Source organism: Misgurnus anguillicaudatus, chromosome 22, assembly GCF_027580225.2.
Source record: "Misgurnus anguillicaudatus chromosome 22, ASM2758022v2, whole genome shotgun sequence".
Lineage (NCBI taxonomy): Eukaryota > Metazoa > Chordata > Actinopteri > Cypriniformes > Cobitidae > Misgurnus > Misgurnus anguillicaudatus.
The window spans coordinates 52,410,381-52,432,620 of record NC_073358.2 but is presented as its reverse complement, the minus strand read 5'-3'; the positions used below and the strand labels follow the sequence as shown (position 1 = coordinate 52,432,620).

Below are 22,240 nucleotides of genomic sequence, written 5' to 3'. Positions count from 1 at the left end.
GTAAGTATTATAATAACTTGGTGTTTCTTGTAATGGATCAGAATGATGATGTTACAGGCCATAACAATATTTCCTGTAAAAATATGATTTCCTGTTGTCTGAATTAGTCTGTATCAATTCTGTTACTGTCAAACATAACATTTTGATTAAGTACAAAATAATTTCAAAGTATGAATTAAAACAAAGGGGACACTTGTAAAAGAACAATATAATTTTGCTATTGGTGCTTGCATTTTAAAGTGCCCTTTACAGGAAGAGCAAACCCGCAATGAGAGCTTTACTACACCTGAACAGCGCCTAACTTGAGTTCACTTGCATTTTGTGCAGATAGATGTAAGTTGTAATATTATATTTATATTGTGTATTCATCTCATCATGTGTCATATAAAAGGGTTTCAGTGTTCATTCATGCTTTAGTTTCACCACACGCACACAAGTCAACATTTGAAGTGGATAAAAAGTTTTGACGCAGGTTTTGATACACTTTCAAATGCTAACTAGTGTATAATAAACTGACTGATACACTGTAAACCCGGATAAGTTCTACTAACTCAAAAAATTTGAGGCAACTGATTGCCGCTATTTTTCTAAGTTTGCCAACTTAAAAGTTTTGAGTACTGACAACTTCAATTCAAATAAAAAAAATATATTTATCTAAACTTAGATAAAGTCTTATATAAATTAAATTATATAATTTATGTAACTTAAATTGTAGTAGTAGTTTTACTTAAATATTTTGTGGCAACTGATTGCCTTGTTTTTCTTAAGTTTCCTGTACTCAAATATCTACATTTTACAACTTAAAAGAACACTGTAAAACCTGAGTTTAGAGTACTCAAAATATTCAAGTTTTGTTCACAAATCACAGAAACATATCATGTGACTCATGTAAATTTGATACCAGTGAAAGTGTGTTGAGACTGAGCTCAATGCTGATTTTCACATAGGTATTATTTATATGATAAAGCAACACTTTATTGACCTAAAGCCTAAGCACAGGCACTACACTTATGAACAATGGTAAGCACAAAACTAAAAAAAAAGAGCAAACTTTTCTAAATCTCCAACATAAATAAATGTTTAACAGTACTGAGTCTTTTTGTTTACTAAAAACCACATAAAATATCACTTAATTTCAAAAAATGCTTTGGTGTAGTTGTAAAAACTCAAAAAAACAATTTTACTGTTAACTTAGTTTACTGTTAATTTACTGTTAAGTACTCCCATAAGTGCTATTACGCCATAAAATATAGTTACTCTTTTAAATCCGCTTAGAAAAGCGCTACGTTTTATTTTGTACCACCAAACTTGCTCGTATAACTACTCGTCTTAAATAGGAAAAACGTTGATGTGTTTGGTCACTTCTAACTTTATCTCTAAATGGTAGCATTGAATGAATGGGGCTAAGCTAAATGCTATCGAAGCGTCGCAGCGCGCTCCAGCGCTTACGTGCACGCACACAGATGATAGAGGGATGTATCAACAATTCTTAGTTAAGGTAATAACATATTTTAATATTGAAAATGAGTAGACTATTCCTTTAAATCTATGATAGATGTTGAATGAACTCAAAAATAATAGTTAGCTAAACTTTTTGGCACATTTTGGGTACCAGGTACCTTTTATTATAAGTTAGTTTTACTGTTTGGTTTTACAGTGTATTACCAGCATTTAAAATGAAGGTGATTGCTTTAAAATTATGCTACTGTTGGTGTTTATTAGGTATTGATTATAATATTGTTACAATACTGATCAATAACAATAAAAGTCTTTGTTGACAAATTAATGGACAATGAAAATATCTTGATACTATTCTAAATACTGTAATACAACGCTTTACCATATCATTCAGATTATATCATTCTGTTTATTGAATCTGTTAAAAGCCAAATGTAATTTTAGTTGTCAAATATTATTTGAAAAAGTCAACAAGTGTACAAATTTTGTTACACTCAATTAACCTTACATTAACTTGAAGTTGTAATTTATAGTTTGCATTTTTAGGACACTAAAATGCCATTGTCGTGTAAACCAGCAGCCAAAATGCTCAAAAACCTCCTGGTTTGGGTTGAAAAAGTTATGTACACAGCTCCTTAGAGAAAATTGTTGGGGTTGAGATAGAAAACACCTTGAGAAATAAAAATTCCTTGTTGCACTAAAATTTTTAAGTTTGATCAACTTGAATTTACAATTCATTTTTAACATTACTGACTAGTGAGGAGTTGCTATAAATGATAAAAATAAAGAGTTATCAAACTGTAGTAATGACCCAAATGGTGATCAATAATGGTTGTGATTTATTTATCTACACGTAATAAAATAAAACACAAAAGGACTTTGCTGTGATGTAATAGCAATTGCAAATATAAACATCTTTCGGTTCTCGAGTTGGTGGTCATTCTCTGTGACTCAGGTTTCTTTTTTAACTCCAGTCGTACCGTGAGTCTCTCCGACATTAAGGGTCAGTTTCCCGGACAATGATTAAAGTAGTAGTCCACCCCAAAACTGGGGTCCATTGACTTTACATAGCAGGAATAAAAATTACTATGGTCAAGTCAATGGGGACTATTTTTGGGTGAACTACTTCTATAAGTCTAGTCCCAGACTAAAATGCATGTTTGATCTTAACTGAAAATGGCTTGCACTGGCATAACTTAAAAATATACCAGTGCCATTGTTTTGTAATTGTCAAATAATTTTTTGTAAGGTATCTTTGTAAAAACTTTGTAAAAAAACTAAGGCCTATTCCTGGATTAATCTAAAAAAAAAACTTGTCAGAGAAACTGCCCAGATATGTTTATTATGTGAATACATATTCTTGAGAATTAGGAAGTGAAAGTTATGTGTTATGCTTTATACAGAAGTACCTTTAATAGAGCTATTCAGGGTCATACTTTGATGTAAGGTCCATTAATATTTAAGAGAGGTGCTGCTGTGAATCATCAGTAGAAAACTGGGAACATTTGTATGATGCATTTTAATAAAAACGAAGGTTCTGAAGAAATCTTGAAAACGGAGATGGATTATGAACGACCAAGACCTCAGAAAGGTATATTTATTATTCTTAATACTAACTAGTTCCAAAATAATTTAAATAAAATTATATTTGACTTTTATCTTGTATAAATCTGGTCTTGCTATTTTTGTTTTGTTAATTAATGTTCCATTTTCGAAATATTACGTTCTTCATTCTTGCACACCTCATATCATTCTTGAAGCTATAAGATGTTTACAATTTTTGACCATTATTTTATTAGCAATTCAACCTTTTTAATTGTTATGTTCATTTACTTTATATGCTGATGATAAAATGCAAGATTAAATATAATTTGCATAAACTAAATAAAAATTTCTCACGATGCTCTGCTTGTTGTTTAGATGGTCCATGTGGCAAGCAGACTGGTATCTTAGTGCTTCTGGGAACGGTTGCCATGTTGATTTCCATGATCATATTATTTGTCATTTGTAAGTGGATCACACAATATATTTGCTTATTATAAAACATATTGCAGTGTGTTATGAAGTGAGTTTAAAAAACTGTGCAACATGTAATACAAATATTGAAGCATTAACAAATTATATTCTTTTGTCAGGTGGTGACCTGGTTAAGAAGGTTACTAAGGTGCAGAATTCAGTGTCCAGTCTGAATTTATATTTGAACAAATCCAGTGATCCAGTGACCAATGGTTCGTATCTTCCTTTCTGACAGGTTTTTTAACATATTAATTGGAAGAAAACATTTACGCTTTTTTGACCAAATGGCCTTCCATACTGGCACTACGGTGTAGCGCCAATATGGGGCTGCAAGCCGACATGTGAGCCTATAGAATCTAGTGATAGAATGTAGTGAACATGTGAACATGTCGCCCAACCAGGAGCTCTGCAGATATCTGTTAGCGAGGAACCACGAGCGAGTGCCCAAGATGAAGTAACACTTCTAGTAGAGTGTGCTCTTCATTTAAATGGGCAGGGGGTGCCCTGAAGTTCATAAGGAAGGGTGATAGTGTCTACTATCCAGTGAGACATCCTCTGCTTGGTGACAGCTTTCCCTCTCTGCTGACCACAGACAAAGAGCTGGTCTGAGGTTCTAAAACCTAGTGATGGACGTTTTCGAAGCACTGCTTCATGAGGCTTCGAAACATTTACGAATCTTTTGTTTCGAATCAGTGGTTCGGAGCTTGTTTCAAACTGGCCCAAGTCACGTGATTTTAGCAAACGAGGCTTCATTACGTCATAACTGTTTCAAAACGTTTCGAAAATCCGATGGTTCACCACTAGAGGGAGTTGATCACATGACCAGTGTCTATTTTATTTTTTTTTATGACCAGTGTCTAATATGTTTAGGTGAACTCGGGTTAGTTTTATTATGAAAGTTCATAAAACATTTATCCTTCTGACTAATAACACTGCCATTTTGTCTACTTTTTGTTTATAGACAGATTTAATGACAAAAATGTGTATAATTAAAAGGGTAGTTAGGTTTAATGATTTTTTTTGCTCTAAATAAAACTAAAAAACACATAATACACTTTAAATTATGTCATAATTAAGTTAAATAATTTTTTAAAACACATTTTAATCAAATCTTGCTATTATTTTGTAAAAAAAAGTGTAAAATGTTTGGACATGTCTGCTTTTACACTATTTTGACCAGCAGGGGTCGCCAGCGTGTGCTGTGTTTTGAACTGCTTCGAAAAACTGAATCAATTTTCGAAGCAATTGGTTCAATTGATTCGAAGTTTCGAAAAGCTTCATTTCTCCCATCACTACTAAAACCTTGGTAATTGTGCACCTGCTGCTTATATACCCACGCAGCGGCAAGTTCATTGGCGTTTTAGTAGTTTTTCAAAGTAGATTGGTCTCTCTAAGCGAGTTCCCAATTTGTCGGTCACCATGTGACTTCTAAGTGACCGATTGAAGGGGAACTAGATAATTTCCTCACCCCCATGTCATCCAAAAATTGGATGTCTTCCTTGGTTCAGTGAAGAAGAAATTAAGTTTTTGAAGGAAAACATTCCAGGATTTTTCTCATTTTAATAGACTTTATTGGACCCCAACAATTACAGTTTCAATGCAGCTTTAAAGGACTCTAAACAATCCCAAACGAAGCATAAAGGTCTTATCTAGCAAAGCGATTGCCATTTTTGGCAAGAACAATAAAAAACATGTACTTTTAAACCACAACTTCTTGTCTTGCACTATCAGTGTGACGAGCCAGCACAACCTCATGTAATGTGTCATGACATCGAAAGGTCACAGGTTAAATATGTAAAACGCACATTTATGGACCATTTTAAACAATAAGCTAACATAAGGACATTCATTATCATTCCACATAAAATACAATGTCAGTCCTCTCCACACTTGAAAACACAGGGGCTCTAGTTTCACATAAACAAAAACAAGCATTTCTCTTTTTTAGAAACTCAATAAGCTGTGTGAAACATTTTATTAGTAATAAACCTAATTTGTATTTTTAAGGAAACACAGAAAAGAGGTTGTCTGATATTGAAAGGTTGAACTCATCATTGATCTTACTCTCATCCAAACAAGATGAAGATCTGAGAAGACTGGGTAAGAGTTTACTCTTTCTGTATAATTCTCAAACTTATATATATATATATATATAATTATATATAATTATATATATATATATATCAAACACAGAAAGTGACTCTATTTACACGTGGTAAATAACAGTGAATAAAACAAATATATTATAATTCTCAAACTTAATCTAAGACATAAATGTGCTACACTGATTATTGGCTGATTTATTGGTAAAAAAAACCTTTTTAGTGTGTAATAACTAGTTGTTTATGAGAAGGTCACATGGGGGCTTAAAAATCCAAACCCTCCATTGGCCTCTCAATTGACATATTTGCACACTTTAAAAGACACTTTATTACCTTCATGATTAATGTACAAGATTCATTTCTCTGACAAAAGCTGTTTATATGAAATGAGCCAAATGTCAGAAACAAACATTTTGACTTTGAATATTTGTTAGTAGTTTGAAAATAGCTGAAAATTCAGTTTTATTTTTCAGAAGAGAGACTCATAAACAGTCTGAATGAAGTGAAAGCTCAGATTAACACCAAATTATCATCAGATATTGTCACGTACTCTAACTCTTACTAATACAAATATACCACAACGATGACGAGGAAACAGGATTCTTTACACATACTCTGTAACTTTATTCAAAACACACAACGAGGACGAGGGAAAGACACATGAGGGTGTGAGAACTTAAAGCAACACCAAAGAGTTTTTTTTTACCTTAAAATAACGTTTCAAAAAAAGTTTCAGTGGTTCACCCACTTGAAACAGGGTGAATGGCACTTTCACATTCGCTTTGCAGCCCTCTATCGGCCAAAACCACACTAAAGAAGTTTCCAACCGCCGGGTCGCGGTTCTGTAGTTTGAGTAAAAACTACAAAAACTTGCTTTACGGCAGACCTACAATCCAATCAGAGCCAGCTATGCTGCAATATTTACGATAGTGGTAATGGACAATTACACTTCTAACCTGTAGGGGGAGCAAAGTGCAAAAACTCTTTAGTGTTGCTTTAACTATAATGAAACACAGGTGTGACTAATAATGATAAAATTAGATAACAAACTAGAAATGCAATTCCCAAGGAATTAACAGTGCATGAAAATGCAACAAAGTTGAAAAGAAATTTAGTCTGGTAGTTTACCTGGCTGTTGACACGTTTTATTGTGAAGCTAGCATGATTTAAAAAAGTTATCATGATGAAATATGAAGCTAGCATAAGTTAACATGATTTAACATGAAGCTAGCATGATTAAGCATGAAGCTACCATGATTTAGTATAAAGTTAGCATGATTTAGCATGATGTTAACATGATTTACCATGAAGCTAACATGATTTATCATGAAGCTAGCATGATTTATCATGACATTATCATGATTTAGCATCAAGCTAGCATGATGCTAGCATGATTAGCATGATGCTAGCATGATTAGCATGAAGCTAGCATGATGTTAGCATGATTAGCATGAAGCTAGCATGAAGCTAGCATGATTAGCAAGAAGCTAGCATGATTAGCATCAGGGCCGGGTCTACGGGGGGGGGGGGGGGCTGGGGGAGGCATTGCCCCCCAGATTTTCCTTCTGCCCCCCAAAAATGTCCAGCCAACCTTAAAATAACGGAGTGTCTTTCAACAAAAATATCTTCTTTAGCCAAGCGCTAGAGTTTACAGCTCCCACCCACTCTCATCTAATTAGCTTATTCAAACCTTGGAGGTGTTTTCAGCAGTATTTAAGTCACAGGAAAAGCGCTACTGTTCTCTATGACGGTAACTAAAAAAAACCACATCTTTAAAATATATATCAGAAACAATGCAATTTAGTATTACATAAACGTAATAACCCAACACATATTAATTTAAAACTTAAAACAGTAAAACATGCCCAAAATAGCCCCTTATCCTTTCTTGGACTCACCTCATTATTTATTCATTCAAATACAACAGCCAATGGCAAGTCTCCAGCAGCATTTAATGTGTATGTTTTAGACGTAGTTCTGTTTATTATAATTAGAATATGCAGTTTGGTTGTGGCATACTATATAGTAGATATAAATGATATAAGATGGTTATACAGTAAATATACAGTATTGTAACAGCTGAGCATCGCGTGCAGTTTTAAATCAAATTTTAGCGGTTTTGTCATCGTCATTCATCAGCTCATTCAGCTCGCGTTTGAGGAAAACTTCACTCGCAAAAATCTACACACTTTTAAGTTCAGGAGCAGCTTTCATTCCGCAAGGTCATCGTAAGGTAAAACGTTGTATTTTATAATGTTGCGTTGTATTATAATATCTAATTTGCTGTGTTATGAACAAAGCAGTGTGATTTATCTTTGGTCTCGTCGCAAATCACACTTACAGTATTTTAGGGCTTGTGCTTTTGTCTGGTGCTGTTATAGGCAAACAGGATAACCTTTGACGAATTTGTCATGCACGTCAATTTGCTTACATGATGTTTCAAATTATTATTTAAAGCGTTGTGCTTTGTTGTGATATTTGAGGTTGCTGCAGCAGCATGTATGATAGGGTCAGGAATTAATGACAATACAGCTTATCACATATATCACATTGAAAATACATTATTTTAAATGAAGAAAATGTTTGAGAAGTGGAAATAAAGCTCATAACAAGAGTTTATTTAGAATAAGGCATATGTTGGGTAGGTATACGAATGGCTTTAATTTATCTATAAGTGAAATAATAGATTAATTGCAGTGTAAACATTAATAAAATATAGCTATATGTACAGCTTTGTATTCATATCACCTGCTTGCCTGATTTCATTAACTTTGACTAAATGTGTCAAACTAGTGTAATCATTATAACATTATAAATCATTAATCTAATTGCATCTACTTTAAAAAATTTGAATGTGCAAAATGACATATAAATGGCCTTTTATTATAAGACATATGCAAAATAATATTGGATTGAAACATCCATAATTTTAGTGTATGAATCATTTTAGTCTAGAAATGTCTGACTGAAAAATCCTGACTGCCCCCCAGTCCAGCAAGCCTAGTACCGGGCCTGATTAGCATGAAGCTAGCATGATGCTAGCATGATTAGCATGAAGCTAGCATGATTTAGCGTGAAGCTAACAAGATTTAACATGAAGCTAGCATGATTTAGCATTAAGTTAGCAAGATTTATTATGAAATTAGCATAAAGCTAGCATGAAACTAGCACGAAGCTAGTATGACTTAGCATGAAGCTAGCATGAAGCTATATTACCCAAAGACCCAACCCCCATGTCTCTATGATGTTCGGATTCAGAGATATAAGGCTTTATTTATTATGTTGCTAGGCTGCTCATATTTGGTTGCTCGGGGCGTGGCTTAATACCTCAATAAGGATGGTGAGAGCCTGAGTAAAATGAGCCCACCCCCATGTCTCTATGACACTGTGTTGCAAAGATATCCATCTGAGCATTTTATAATGGCAGTCTATGGGAAATGTTGCTAGGGTGCCCAAAATGGTTGCTAGGGGCGTGGCTTAAAAGCCCAATAAGGATCCTAAGGGACTGATTGGATGCCTGAGTAAAATGAGCCCACCCCCATGTCTCTATGACACTGCGTTGCAAAGATATTCCATCTGGGACGTTTTTATTTCCTTATATGGGCATGATTCCTGCCCCATTATAAGTCTAAGGGGAAATTTGGGGGCCTCTTACACCCCAGGGGTACAACTTACACCCCATTGTGAGGTATGTTCTTACAGAGCCTGCCAGCCTCTTCAAATGTGGCAAGTCACAAGTTTCTGTGAAATCCTAGGTCTGAGCTACGACTCGTCAAAGTTTGTCGCAATGTTAAGTCTATGGGATTTTTCGGCTGCTTTTTCGCCCCTGCGGCGAAGACCGTACCCCCGATCGCTTATAAAAGTCATAGCACACTATTCCCGAATAGTCCACACGTTTGAGAGTTTGAATGAAGTTTCTAAGTTAAACGGTTCGAGCTGTATTAATTGCGGAAGTTTGGTTGGAAGAATAATAATAATAACTAGATAGGTACATTTCCTGCAGAAAATGTGAAGTGGTGCTTGCCGTGGCAAATTTCGGGGGACCATATATGATTATACTCCAAGCCAAAAGTAAAACGATCCAACTCTCGTGTCTCTACGATGTTCTGATGCGGAGATATAAGGCTTTGTTTACTCTGTTGCTAGGGTACTGTATTTGGTTGCTAGGGAAACATTGGCATCCCATAGTGATTACACTCTGAGTCACGAGTCAAACGGTCCAACCCCCGTGTCTCTACGATGTTCTGATGCGGAGATATAAGGCTTTGTTTACTCTGTTGCTAGGGTACTGTATATGGTTGCTAGGAAAAAATTGGCATCCCATAATGATTACACTCCGAGTCACGAGTCAAACGGTCCAACCCCCGTGTCTCTACGATGTTCTAATGTGGAGATATAAGGCTTTGTGTACTCTGTTGCTAGGGTACTGTATTTGGTTGCTAGGGAAAAAATTGGCATCCCATAGTGATTACACTCTGAGTCACGAGTCAAACGGTCTAACCCCCGTGTCTCTATGAGGTTCTGATGCGGAGATATAAGGCTTTGTTTACTCTGTTGCTAGGGTACTGTATTTGGTTGCTAGGGAAAAAATTGGCATCCCATAGTGATTACACTCTGAGTCACGAGTCAAACGGTCCAACCCCCGTGTCTCTACGATGTTCTGATGCTGAGATATAAGGCTTTGTTTACTCTGTTGCTAGGGTACAGTATTTGGTTGCTATGGAAAAAATTGGCATCCCATAGTGCAGGGCTAGTCAACTGGCGGCCCGCGGGCCAAGTGCGGCCCGCCAATCATCTTTATCCGTTTCTCAATCGGAAGGCTGCAGCCTCCGGAGGTCGCATATGCAGACTGCATGCATACGTCATCAAGATTAAGTTAACTGAGCATTACATTCACAAATCATAAGCATATTACAACAATTTACGATTAACTAAGAATAATAGTCAACTTTATAATTGTTAAAATTCTGAAATAAGACTTAATGACGTATGCAGCCTGAAAATGCGACCTCCGGAGGCTGCAGCCTTTTTGAAAAACGAGTCTGATTTAAATTCAGCGTGGTTACTTTTACCTTACCACTGTACAAGACAACACAGAAAGGGGCTGTGTGTGGTGCCAACCATCTGCGGGTGTGTAATTATCTGATCCAATTCGAGCTTTGGATGCATTAAAGAAAATAAACGTATGCGACTACACCGCATGTGACGCAGCGACCGGAAGTGATGTATTTCAGTGTGTTCCAATCAAAACTGTGTGCAAAGTTAAAATTATTAATTATTGTTTATTTTACTTTATAAGTAACACTTGAATACTTTAATTACTGGTAAGTAAATTATTAACTATGCATATTTTCGTAGATTAAATGTTCTCTCCCATGACAGATTTACGATTAAACTACATTTTCATTACGCCACTAGGGGGTGAACTCCCGACAATTATATCTGTATGTAATGGACAATGGAAAGGCTGTTTAGCATATCTATAAAATATTAAAAAAGAAAACATGTAGTGCAATTTTAGTCATTAGGAGAAGACTGGCTATATGTTGTGAGTAGTTGACATGTAACAATTAATGAAAGTAAACAGTTATAAACAAAATATGTTTAGGAGTGTTGATCTCTTACACTTTTACTATTAACATTTGGCTCTTACATGTTAAACTGCAATTGTTTTTAAATATTAATAAAGAAAATATGAGTTTTCAGTAATTAAAAGGCTTTTAAATTTCATTTTGTTTTTTGAAAATGCATGTTTTTAATATGTTTTTTTTTCAAATATACTACAACAAAAGTAACAAAAACGACAACAACACACACACATATATGGTAAAAGTAAAAAATATATCAAAAGTAAAAATAGGGGTAAAAGTTTGGCCCGCGTCATATTTACAATTTTAAAATCTGGCCCCCGAAGAAAAGTAGTTGAAGACCCCTGCCATAGTGATTACAATCTGAGTCACGAGTCAAACGGTCCAACCCCCGTGTCTCTACGATGTTCTGATGCTGAGATATAAGGCTTTGTTTACTCTGTTGCTAGGGTACTGTATTTGGTTGCTATGGAAAAAATTGGCATCCCATAGGGATTACACTCTGAATCACGAGTCAAACGGTCCAACCCCTGTGTCTCTACAATGTTCTGATGCGGAGATATAAGGCTTTGTTTACTCTGTTGCTAAGGTACTGTATTTGGTTGCTATGGAAAAAATTGGCATCCCATAGTGATTACACTCTGAGTCACGAGTCAAACGGTCCAACCCCCGTGTCTCTACGATGTTCTGATGCTGAGATATAATGCTTTGTTTACTCTGTTGCTAAGGTACTGTATTTGGTTGCTATGGAAAAAATTGGCATCCCATAGTGATTACACTCTGAGTCACGAGTCAAACGGTCCAACCCCCGTGTCTCTACGAGGTTCTGATGCGGAGATATAAGGCTTTGTTTACTTTGTTGCTAGGGTACTGTATTTGGTTGCTAGGGAAAAAATTGGCATCCCATAGTGAATACAATCTGAGTCACGAGTCAAACGGTCCAACCCCCGTGTCTCTACGATGTTCTGATGCGGAGATATAAGGCTTTGTTTACTCTGTTGCTAAGGTACTGTATTTGGTTGCTATGGAAAAAATTGGCATCCCATAGTGATTACACTCTGAGTCACGAGTCAAACGGTCCAACCCCCGTGTCTCTACGAGGTTCTGATGCGGAGATATAAGGCTTTGTTTACTCTGTTGCTAGGGTACTGTATTTGGTTGCTAGGGAAAAAATTGGCATCCCATAGTGATTACACTCTAGCCGTTTCTCAATATGCGTTCTTGTCTGTACTTGCGTTCTTGTGGACTTGTGAAACGTCATCAGTCGCGGCCCAAGTACTGTTCCAATTCAAAGTTCGCATCAAGCCCAAGTTCACATAAAATCCCCGGATGTGTTCTTGATCCGCCCATTTTATCGAGAATGCATCAGAGGAGACTTGTGCGGACTTATGACAGTGAATTTTCCCAGAATGCATTTCGCGTCAGGAGTACGTTCTTCCGAGTCTGAACTTGCAAGTTCGAACTACGAAGGACACAAATCCGAGTTTGGCGTACTTGAAATTGAGAAACGGCTTCTGAGTCACGAGTCAAACGGTCCAACCCCTGTGTCTCTACAATTTTCTGATGCGGAGATATAAGGCTTTGTTTACTCTGTTGCTAAGGTACTGTATTTGGTTGCTATGGAAAAAATTGGCATCCCATAGTGATTACACTCTGAGTCACGAGTCAAACGGTCCAACCCCCGTGTCTCTACGAGGTTCTGATGCGGAGATATAAGGCTTTGTTTACTCTGTTGCTAAGGTACTGTATTTGGTTGCTAGGGAAAAAATTGACATCCCATAGTGATTACACTCCGAGTCACGAGTCAAACGGTCCAACCCCCGTGTCTCTACAATGTTCTGATACGGAGATATAAGGCTTTGTTTACTCTGTTGCTAAGGTACTGTATTTGGTTGCTATGGAAAAAAATTGGCATCCCATAGTGATTACACTCGGAGTCATGAGTCATGAGTAAAATGAGCCCACCCCCATGTCTCTATGACATTGTAAAGCGAAGATATCCCATCTGGGCATTTTATAATGGCAGTCTATGGGAGATGTTGCTAGGGTGCTCAAAAGTGGTTGCTAGGGGCGTGGCTTAATAGCTCTGAAATGATCCTGAGAGACTGATTGGATGCCCGAGTAAAATGAGCCCACCCACTTATCTCTATGACACTTTAAAGCAAAGATATCCCATCTGGAACGGTTTTATTCCCTTATATGGGCGTGTTCCCTGCCCCATTATAAGTCAATGGGAAATTTTCAGGTGCCTCTTACACCCCAGGGGTACAACTTACACCCCAATGTCATGTATGTTCTTACAGAGCCTACCACCCTCTTCAAATGTTATAACCCACATGTTTCTACAAAATCCTTGAGCGGTGCTATGACCCATCAAAGTTGGGCCACGACAAACCGTGTGGGACGAGTTACGCGCCGAAAAAGTGTCCAGATATAAGAATAAATAAATAAAAATATAATAATAAGTATGAGCAATAATAATAGTGATGCCTTGCATAAATGCAAGCACCACTAATAATAAAAAGCCCATGAGAACAGTACAGTGCATTTTCATGCACTGTAATTAACTAAACAAGATGATTAACAATGAACAGAAGTGAATGAAACACAAAACCCTGACAGGTGTGTGTTGGGCATTCAAACAAAAATGTATGTTTATTAGCCAGAAAATGATTAACATTAATTTTATTAAACTGGTGTACATAATAAAATAACATAGATCCAACACCTTTTTTTAAAATGTCGTTTTAAGACAACTTAATTCAATCATGTGCAACCAGTGTTTTTTTCAGTGACGATATCACCTCTGATGTGCCTAATTTCTCACAACATATCTGTATGTCTCATGTCTTTCTCTGCAGATAAACCGGTATGTAACTGTAAATCTGGCTGGATCCGGTATGGAAGCAGCTGTTATCTGTTCTCCAGTAACACACTCAACTGGATGGAGGCGCGAGATTACTGTAAAAAACAGGGAGCATCGCTACTGAAATTCGACGGGAGCGACGAGGAATGGGTAAGAAAAACACAAACACACACACACACACACACACACACACACACACTATTGTTTTTATGTTCTCATAGTTCTATGTTTCTCTAGGCATTTGTAACGGATGTAGAAGTCGGTCACTGGATTGGTCTGACGGATCAGACCACAGGGCAGTGGAGATGGACTGATGACACTCCTTTCACAGATAAAAAGTAAGGGCGTACTCACACTATGCGTACCGCACCATAATCCCAAGTACGTCCGACCCCCAAAGTCTGGTTCGTTTGATTAGCATGAGCGCTAGGGTGTGGTACATTTAAATATACAATTTGTAGAATCTGCCACTCTAAACAATAACAATGACATAGATTAATGATGCTCTGAAGCAGCGTGAAATGATGGGATTTGTTGTCTTTAACTCAACTGCTGATGGCCATCAATCAGACGGGAATGAGAAATCATGTTAACGGATGAGGTAAAGTGAGCAAGTTTTATAAATGTTGCGTTTGATGACATTGTATTATAAGGTTCCATGTAATGTTCAAAACGAAATTGTCAGACATAGATGTTACAGTATTAGTCCATTTCGATGGTGTGTTAAAGAGCCACACAGATCCAAAATCGAAACTGACCTGTATTGCAGTGTGTCATGTAGCTGTCCATCAATGTAAACGATGTGCAAAGTAGTTGAACCAAAAAAGCACGATTAATAAAGTTATTGGCTTCTAAAGTAGAGAGTCGCTGAAACGAGTCGTCATATGGATTGAATCTCCTGCCTTTATCCACATAATACGAACACTTTGAATAATAATCTCCGCCTACAGCCTTGCTCGCGGGAGAAACGCAAACTATGACCTGCCCACAGCTAGTTAGTGTGTAAACATCATATCACGCTGTGTTTTCAGTTTGTGTTGTTTCACTACCAAAGGATGAATATATATGAAGAAACTGTGGTTAAAATTACTTTTTCAAGGAGAAAAGATACCCATATGGTTCAGTACCCACTTTATTTGGAACAACATGCGTCTCCGTTACATACTTGCTTAAATGAGTGTAAAATGTTAGTATCTGTCATCGTTTTTATTGCTTGGATTAATGATGAATAATGTCGTTGTTTAAACTCTTAATATACTGTCAGAGAGTCACGTTAGCAAGCGGCTAAGCATGCTCACTTGCGGTTTTGCTTTTACCTGGTTAGCTTACATAAATGCGTAAATGAGCGTAAAATGTTAGTTTCTATCATCATTTTTATTGCTTGGATTAATGATGAATGATGTGTATTGATGTCGATAATGTCTTCTCAGTAAATCACATTAGCAGTAGGTCAATACATGTTGCACTATTGTTGGTCTGTGCCACTCATCTGTGGTCTGTGCGGAAACTCAGTTTGTTGTCAGTTGACCAATCAGAGCAGAGTAGGCTTTTTTTTTTGACCTTGCATGCATTTAAACCTGTTGTCCGGGACTTATAAACAGTGATAGGACCACTGATCTATATAAATGACTGGATTGCGCATGACGTCACACTTGTGAAGCCACCACGCCGCCATGTTGGTATACCCAAACATTCTATTAAATCAATGGACGTTATCAGATTTTAATGATAAAACATCACTTTACTCGTCTTCGTTTTTAAATGTGAAGTTACTCTGTACATTATTACAACACAAACGTCCAAAGCATGTAAATAGTTATTTACTGAAAGTTGTACATTTTGCGTTTTAATCAGTTATTTATACATTCATCTTTATTACAGTATTAGATCAGCAGACAGACCGCAGAATATTTAGTATTAATGACAATAAACGTGTTCATTCTGAAATCTAAATAAATAATCATGCTTTGTATCGTATGTGCATGCAATAATTTGCTAGTTTTGTAATTATGTAATCTAAACTTACAAGTTACCTAAACTTATTTAGAGATATAACGCTGACCGTCACAGTGTAGCTGAATGTCAAAAAAAACTTTATTTATACCCGTGTCATTAACAAATGCAACAGACACACTCACCTTAACGTTTTTTTATAAATCCATTATCCTGCCCGAATTAAACATAAACATTGCAAATAACACCAGAATTAACAAATAATTAACGTACACATATCCTAAAAATTAACCTTGTGTGACTGATACGCTGTAAAGGGGGTACACTTTGATCATGATTTTGAATGGAAGTCAATGACGCCGTCTGCCGGTTGGGTATACCAAGATGGCGGCTCGAACTCTGCGCTGGCTTCACCTCACGCAGTTACATCAAGCGTTCTATGCGCAATCCAGTCATTTATATAGATCAGTGGATAGGATGCTTAAAATTGGCATCTTACTGGCTCTTTAACACAGCACAGAATTAAGTGTTCAGGGGCCTTTACCAAACTCAGGTTTACAGGATTAGTTTCTAGTTGACAAAACCAAGCCAATGTAACAGGCCCTGTTGGTAAAAGCTATTTTCATAGTACCCAAAACCCAGGATTTGCAAGGACAAACTAATCCTAAACTTACCTGGCTAACCAACTAAACCGGCTTCATGGTATAGGCCCCTGATCAACAAACTTACCATAAACAAGCGAGTAGCCCAAAAGACGCGATACACTAACGTATACTTTCGCATTTGTCCATGACACTGTTGTCATGTGGTTTCTACGTCAGTAAAGGTGGTAACAAAGGGTAACTTGGATATTAACTTCATTGATAGGCGACTGCACTGCCCGTGTCATTGGCATTTCTTAATATGCGCCCTTGTGTTCTCGAATTCTCAAGAACGGAAGTACAGAGAACGCATGAAAATACCCGGATGTGTTCTTGATATTGTGGATGCATCGAGTGCAGACTTGTGTGCTGTAGTGAATTTACAGTTGCTTAAACACATTTCTTGAAACTATGCCTCATTTTCTCAAAACAGTAAACATAATTTCATAACGTCTCGCACAATTCTCCAAACATCATATTTTCAGGTCAAAATGAAGCTCTACACTAAAACCATTCACCCTTACTGAAAAACCAGACTTTTCCCTCAGACATCACACACAAGCTTTCAAAAAACACACACACTACAACATAGTCTTACACACTGGAGCAATAAAATCAAAACATCTGTATGGAAGGAAATTGAGCCTCCCTCATAGTCATACCTCCTCCTTCACCACGTCCTCCTTCTTTCCCTCCCCCTCTTCCTCATCCTTGACCTATTTCTTTATCATGTCCTCTCCCTCCTCCTTTACCATGTCCTCTTCCTCCTCCTTCACCATGTCCACCATGTCCTTTCCCTCCTCTTCTGCCTCCTCCTCTCTCTCTTCCTCTTCCTCCTCCTCGACCTATTACTTCATTTCTCTGTGGATCTATTGTTCCGAACCTCAGTGAACTGATTCGGGCCCTTTTATCTACGTATCTATTGAAGGATCTGATTGATGTGTGTTCAATTTTGACCAAATCTGACTCATGTGTTAAAGCCGGGGAGTAGTGTTTATAGTTCAGCAAAATGGTTGGGTACAAGGGGATCGTGTTGAAGATAAAGCCGTTTGTCTATTGTTAGAAGCTTATTTGTAACATTGCCGCAGCTCATTGAAGAAAATGACAGCTCCGAAGAGACGCCGCTTTAGTTTGAGGTAGTGCTTACAATAATAAAGAAAGAAGATGATCATCATCACCTTATCTGTAAAAGACGCACCGGCCAAGGCGGGTCTAACTCACTGTTTGCGAGAAAGCCCTTGTCATCTTCTATAACGAATGCAGCAAAGATATGTAATGCTAATGTATGAGGCATATAGGCATACGCTGAGTTTTATTAATTTATGATGAGGTGCGTTCTAGTTAACAATGCAATGCAAGTGAACATGCCGTGCTGGCGCCTCCATGCGCAGTTATTATATTCTGTACTATATTTCCTTTTTATTGATTAAATACATGCAGTTGGTTGATGAAACATTTATTAAAATTAAGAAACAATTTATTCACTTGAAAGAAATGCTTTCTATGAAGCAAAACTTAATTAAGTGGTAAAAATCATGTCTGAGGATTTACAAAAACAAAACTTAATCTGCAATTTACTTATAGCCTAAAAGACGTAAATGTTAATAATTTGGAACACGATCAGGAGAGACTTTCATTTTAATTATTTTATTACTGTATTTTATTTACTATTCGAATTAAGGAATTTATCAAAAAATAGCCTGTAGCATTTACTTTTCGCAAATCTTGTGAGCATGCGAACCCAAACGCCGTGACCTTTTTTGTAAAATGCAGCCAGACAAAAGATTTAGATTTCTTTGACATTTTGCAGACTAAAGCCAAAACAAGTAGCGTCTGAACTGAATGAATACAGCAAAACTACTTATATTCCTTACTGAGCACGAAGTAGCAGTGCAGCCAGCCACAGGTGCTAAAATCGTGCTTAATCATGCTAATATAATGCTAACGTCATGCTAAATCATGTTAGCTTTATGCTAAATCATGCTAGCTTCATGTTAAATCATGCTAGCTTCATGCTAAATCATGCTAGCCTAATGCTAAATCATGATAGCTTCATTCTAAATACATATCTTGAGTAATTTATGTACCCATTAATCGACAGTGGTGGTTAACCCTTGTGTGGTGTTCATATTTTTGTTACTTAGACGATGTTTGTGGGTCTATTGGACCCAGAGCATTATTAGTATCTTAAACCAATGCAGTCATACAAATTTATGTAATATTGTTTACAGATGTTTACTTTAGCCTTTTTGCAAGTAACATAGACAGAATTCATGGTTAATATTTGTTATTTACCACTGGTAGAGGACTATTTATAAACTAAAGTGCCATTCGTTTTTGTGGTAATATGAAATAAAAGAAGAAAATTCTATTCTGATCCAGATTTTGGGGGAAAAACTATTTTATCATAAATAAGTATAAATGAAACCAAGTTTTTCATCACTGTTGATGTTATATTCTTTGAACTTTTTGAAATTGTACACATTTCTGTCAGTCTACACAGCACAGGCCCCAACTGAGCAGATGCCGTAACTTAAGAAATGATTTACACTGAACACATAACCTGTTCTTGCCAGCAAACACAACACATTAGAAGCAAAATTTTACTGTGTAGTTGTGTTGCGTATGCATTTCTTGCATTTTATACACATATAATGTGTCCATCTTATGTCCACACACATGTTATACAATGTGTTGCTATTGAACATAACTTAGAATGATGAAAATTCATGGATAATATTTTACTTTCTCTATTATTCACTCTCTCTCACACACACACACACACACACACATCTTTGTTGGACATTTAGTTCCCACAATGTGATAAATACCAGGTACACACACGCACGCACATGTTTCTGGTTTCCATGTTTTGTGGGGACATTCCATAGATGTAATGCATTTTATTTCTATTCCCCTTACCTACCCCATTACCTAACCCCAACCATCACAGAAACCCTTCTGCTACTTCACATTTTCAAGAAACATCATTTTGTTTGATTTATAAGCTTGTTTCCTCATGGGGAAATCAAAATGTCCCCACAAGGTCACAAAAATACTGGTATTCCTATCTTTTTGGGGACAATTGGTCCCCACAACGTGATAATTACCCGGCCGCACGCACGCACACACACACACACCAGGTTTTGTGGTAAACCCATTTTTTTTACTACACTTTTACTACAGTAAAACCATGGTTATTTTTTGTAAGGGATATAATGGTAAAATGTAGAATGTTTCCTGTTAGACAGAAGGTAAAGTGTTTGGGACAGTGGGGGCAGACAAATGTTCATGCATGATATATAACATGTTGGATGCTTGCGGCATTACAGCAAGAGTAGAAGGACAAAACTCTGACATGCATCCATCACATATGTACAGACATATATACAAACACACTCATGCACTCACAGGAGTCGCAGAGAGGAGAAAAACAGAGTAAAGTTACATAGCAAAATCAATTTTCACACTCTTATTACCCCCGGGTCCAGTGGACCCGAACACCACATATGTAATATAAATGTGTAGGGGGGGTACACGATGTACAGTAATTATAAAGTTGTTTATTTTTATGTTCTTCATAGAAAATGAGCCAAGGCCAATGAATCTGAGGTTGAAACAACAATTAATTACATAATTTTTATTACAGTAAACATTAAAAACGGGTCCCACAGACCCGAACACCACACAAGGGTTAACCTGCAACATGGGCTTTAATTTTAAAGAGCACCTATTTAATTGCTAAAAACAAAGGTTATTTTGTGTATTTGGTATAATACAATGTGCTCGCGTGGTTTATGGTTAAAAACACATTATTTTCCACATACCGTACATTTTTGTAGCTCCAGATTTCACCCTTTTCCTGAAACATTAGGAATCACAGTGTCCCTGATTGGCCAGCTAATCTGTACGTTGTGATTGGCCTGAATACCTCTGATTTCAGTCGTAAATGTGACGCTCCTTACCATGTTGAAAAGATTTGGTCACAATGCAATGCTAACAGGGGTTAACTTACAGGCTGTGAGTCCGAAGCGGGAGGAGTTATGATAATGTCGGTCTTTACTACGTCACCAATCCCAGGAAGTGAACCTTTGCCTACAATCTGTGTGTTTGTTGTGGTCCAAGAAAACAGATTTAGGTTGGAGACGATAACTCGCGTCATGAACTAATACACACTTACACAGCAAAGGAAATGTAAAATTGTGAATCGATCAATACGTGCTCTTTAAAACGCATATGGTAGCCACCACAGGACAAGTATGTTGTCGTCTGTTTGTCGATGTAGTGACGAAACGCTCTGTAGAGCAGTTTGTCTGTTTATGGCTACTTTAGAAACATGAGAGCGACATCAATGTAAGGGGACCTGCAGTGTATGTTGTATTGCATTTCTGCCAATATATCCTCCTAAAAGTTACACAATGCACCTTTAAATGTGCATATATGGTTCATTATTGATGTTGGGTAAATAAACATTACTGTTTTGTTTCTATTAATGTGATGCCAGGCTCTGCAGTGAAAGGTTTTTTCATGATTTATTTGCAGACTTTGGGAGGAAGGACAGCCGGATGACTTTAAAGCGCATGGAGAAGGAGAAGACTGTGCCCATATATGGCAGAGGGGGAAGATAAATGATATTCACTGCTCTACAAAATATAGCTTCATTTGCAAAACTGAACCTGAAAGTAACTGAAATACGGCAAGATGATCTGAGATGAATAGTTCAGGACATCAGTTCTCTGACAGTGAATGATGTTTTCATCCTCTGGACAAAAGCAAAATCCAATGTCCAAGTTCCCTTGAACCTTTGTTACTTTAATTTACTTCTTTGAGAAAATAAAGGAATAAATAAAATGATGTTTAAATATAAGAATTCAGGTCATTCATTAAATCTGTCTTACTGTACATGTAGCCCTTGAGTGTCTGAGGGGGTTTTCTTGATATTGAGTGTTCAGGATACACGATTATTCAGCAACACGTTTAAAGGTGCCAAAGTATGCATTGAAATATCTACATATAGCGTATGTAAATTTCACTAGGCTGCCCTGTTTTGGTCTGCCTCTTGTTCCTCTGTTGCTCCGCCCCCTTGTTTGTTACATAAACCCCATTCACACAGACCTTTGGTCCCAGAAAATACCCATAAAATTGCCAGACAAGCGTCTGTGTGAACACAAACTCGTCCCTTATATCTTCTAGGATCGTTGTCGGAAAGAGGACCTAGTCAGATATACGGAAAACCCTCTGTGTGAACAAGAAGCCGAAACACTGCCGTAATGGGCGTGTCATAGTAAGGACGCGCGCGTCATCACAACAAAAGTTATGGTTCAGCTCATTAAAACGAGAGATAACATGCATATAAACATTCACCATGAGAAATGTTGCAAACTAGATTGAAGCAGTTATCAGGAAATGATATATGAGAGGCATAAACAATGACGCACGTGCCGTAGTGAGGACGAGCGTGTCATGGCAACATGAAGTTGGTTCAACTCTTTAAAATGAGGGATTTACAACATTCACGACGAGAAATGACAGCAAACTGGACTGAAGCAGATATCAGGTAAGTTAGCTCGTCACTTACTGCGTTGAAACAGAGATCATTCAGCAGCATAAAAGAAT

The 22,240-nt window shown here is 37.0% G+C and overlaps 1 protein-coding gene across 1 annotated transcript in view; it reads left to right on the top strand.

Moving 5' to 3' along the window:
• Nucleotides 1-2,487: 2,487 nt before the first annotated feature.
• The window catches only part of asgr1c.2 (asialoglycoprotein receptor 1c, tandem duplicate 2), a 45,178-nt gene continuing 25,425 nt past the window's right edge, over nucleotides 2,488-22,240 (top strand). The window contains exon 1 of the mRNA XM_073860807.1: nucleotides 2,488-3,049. Coding sequence (XP_073716908.1) covers nucleotides 2,968-3,049 — 82 coding nt within the window. The 5' untranslated portion in view covers nucleotides 2,488-2,967. The remainder of the gene's footprint in view (nucleotides 3,050-22,240) is intronic.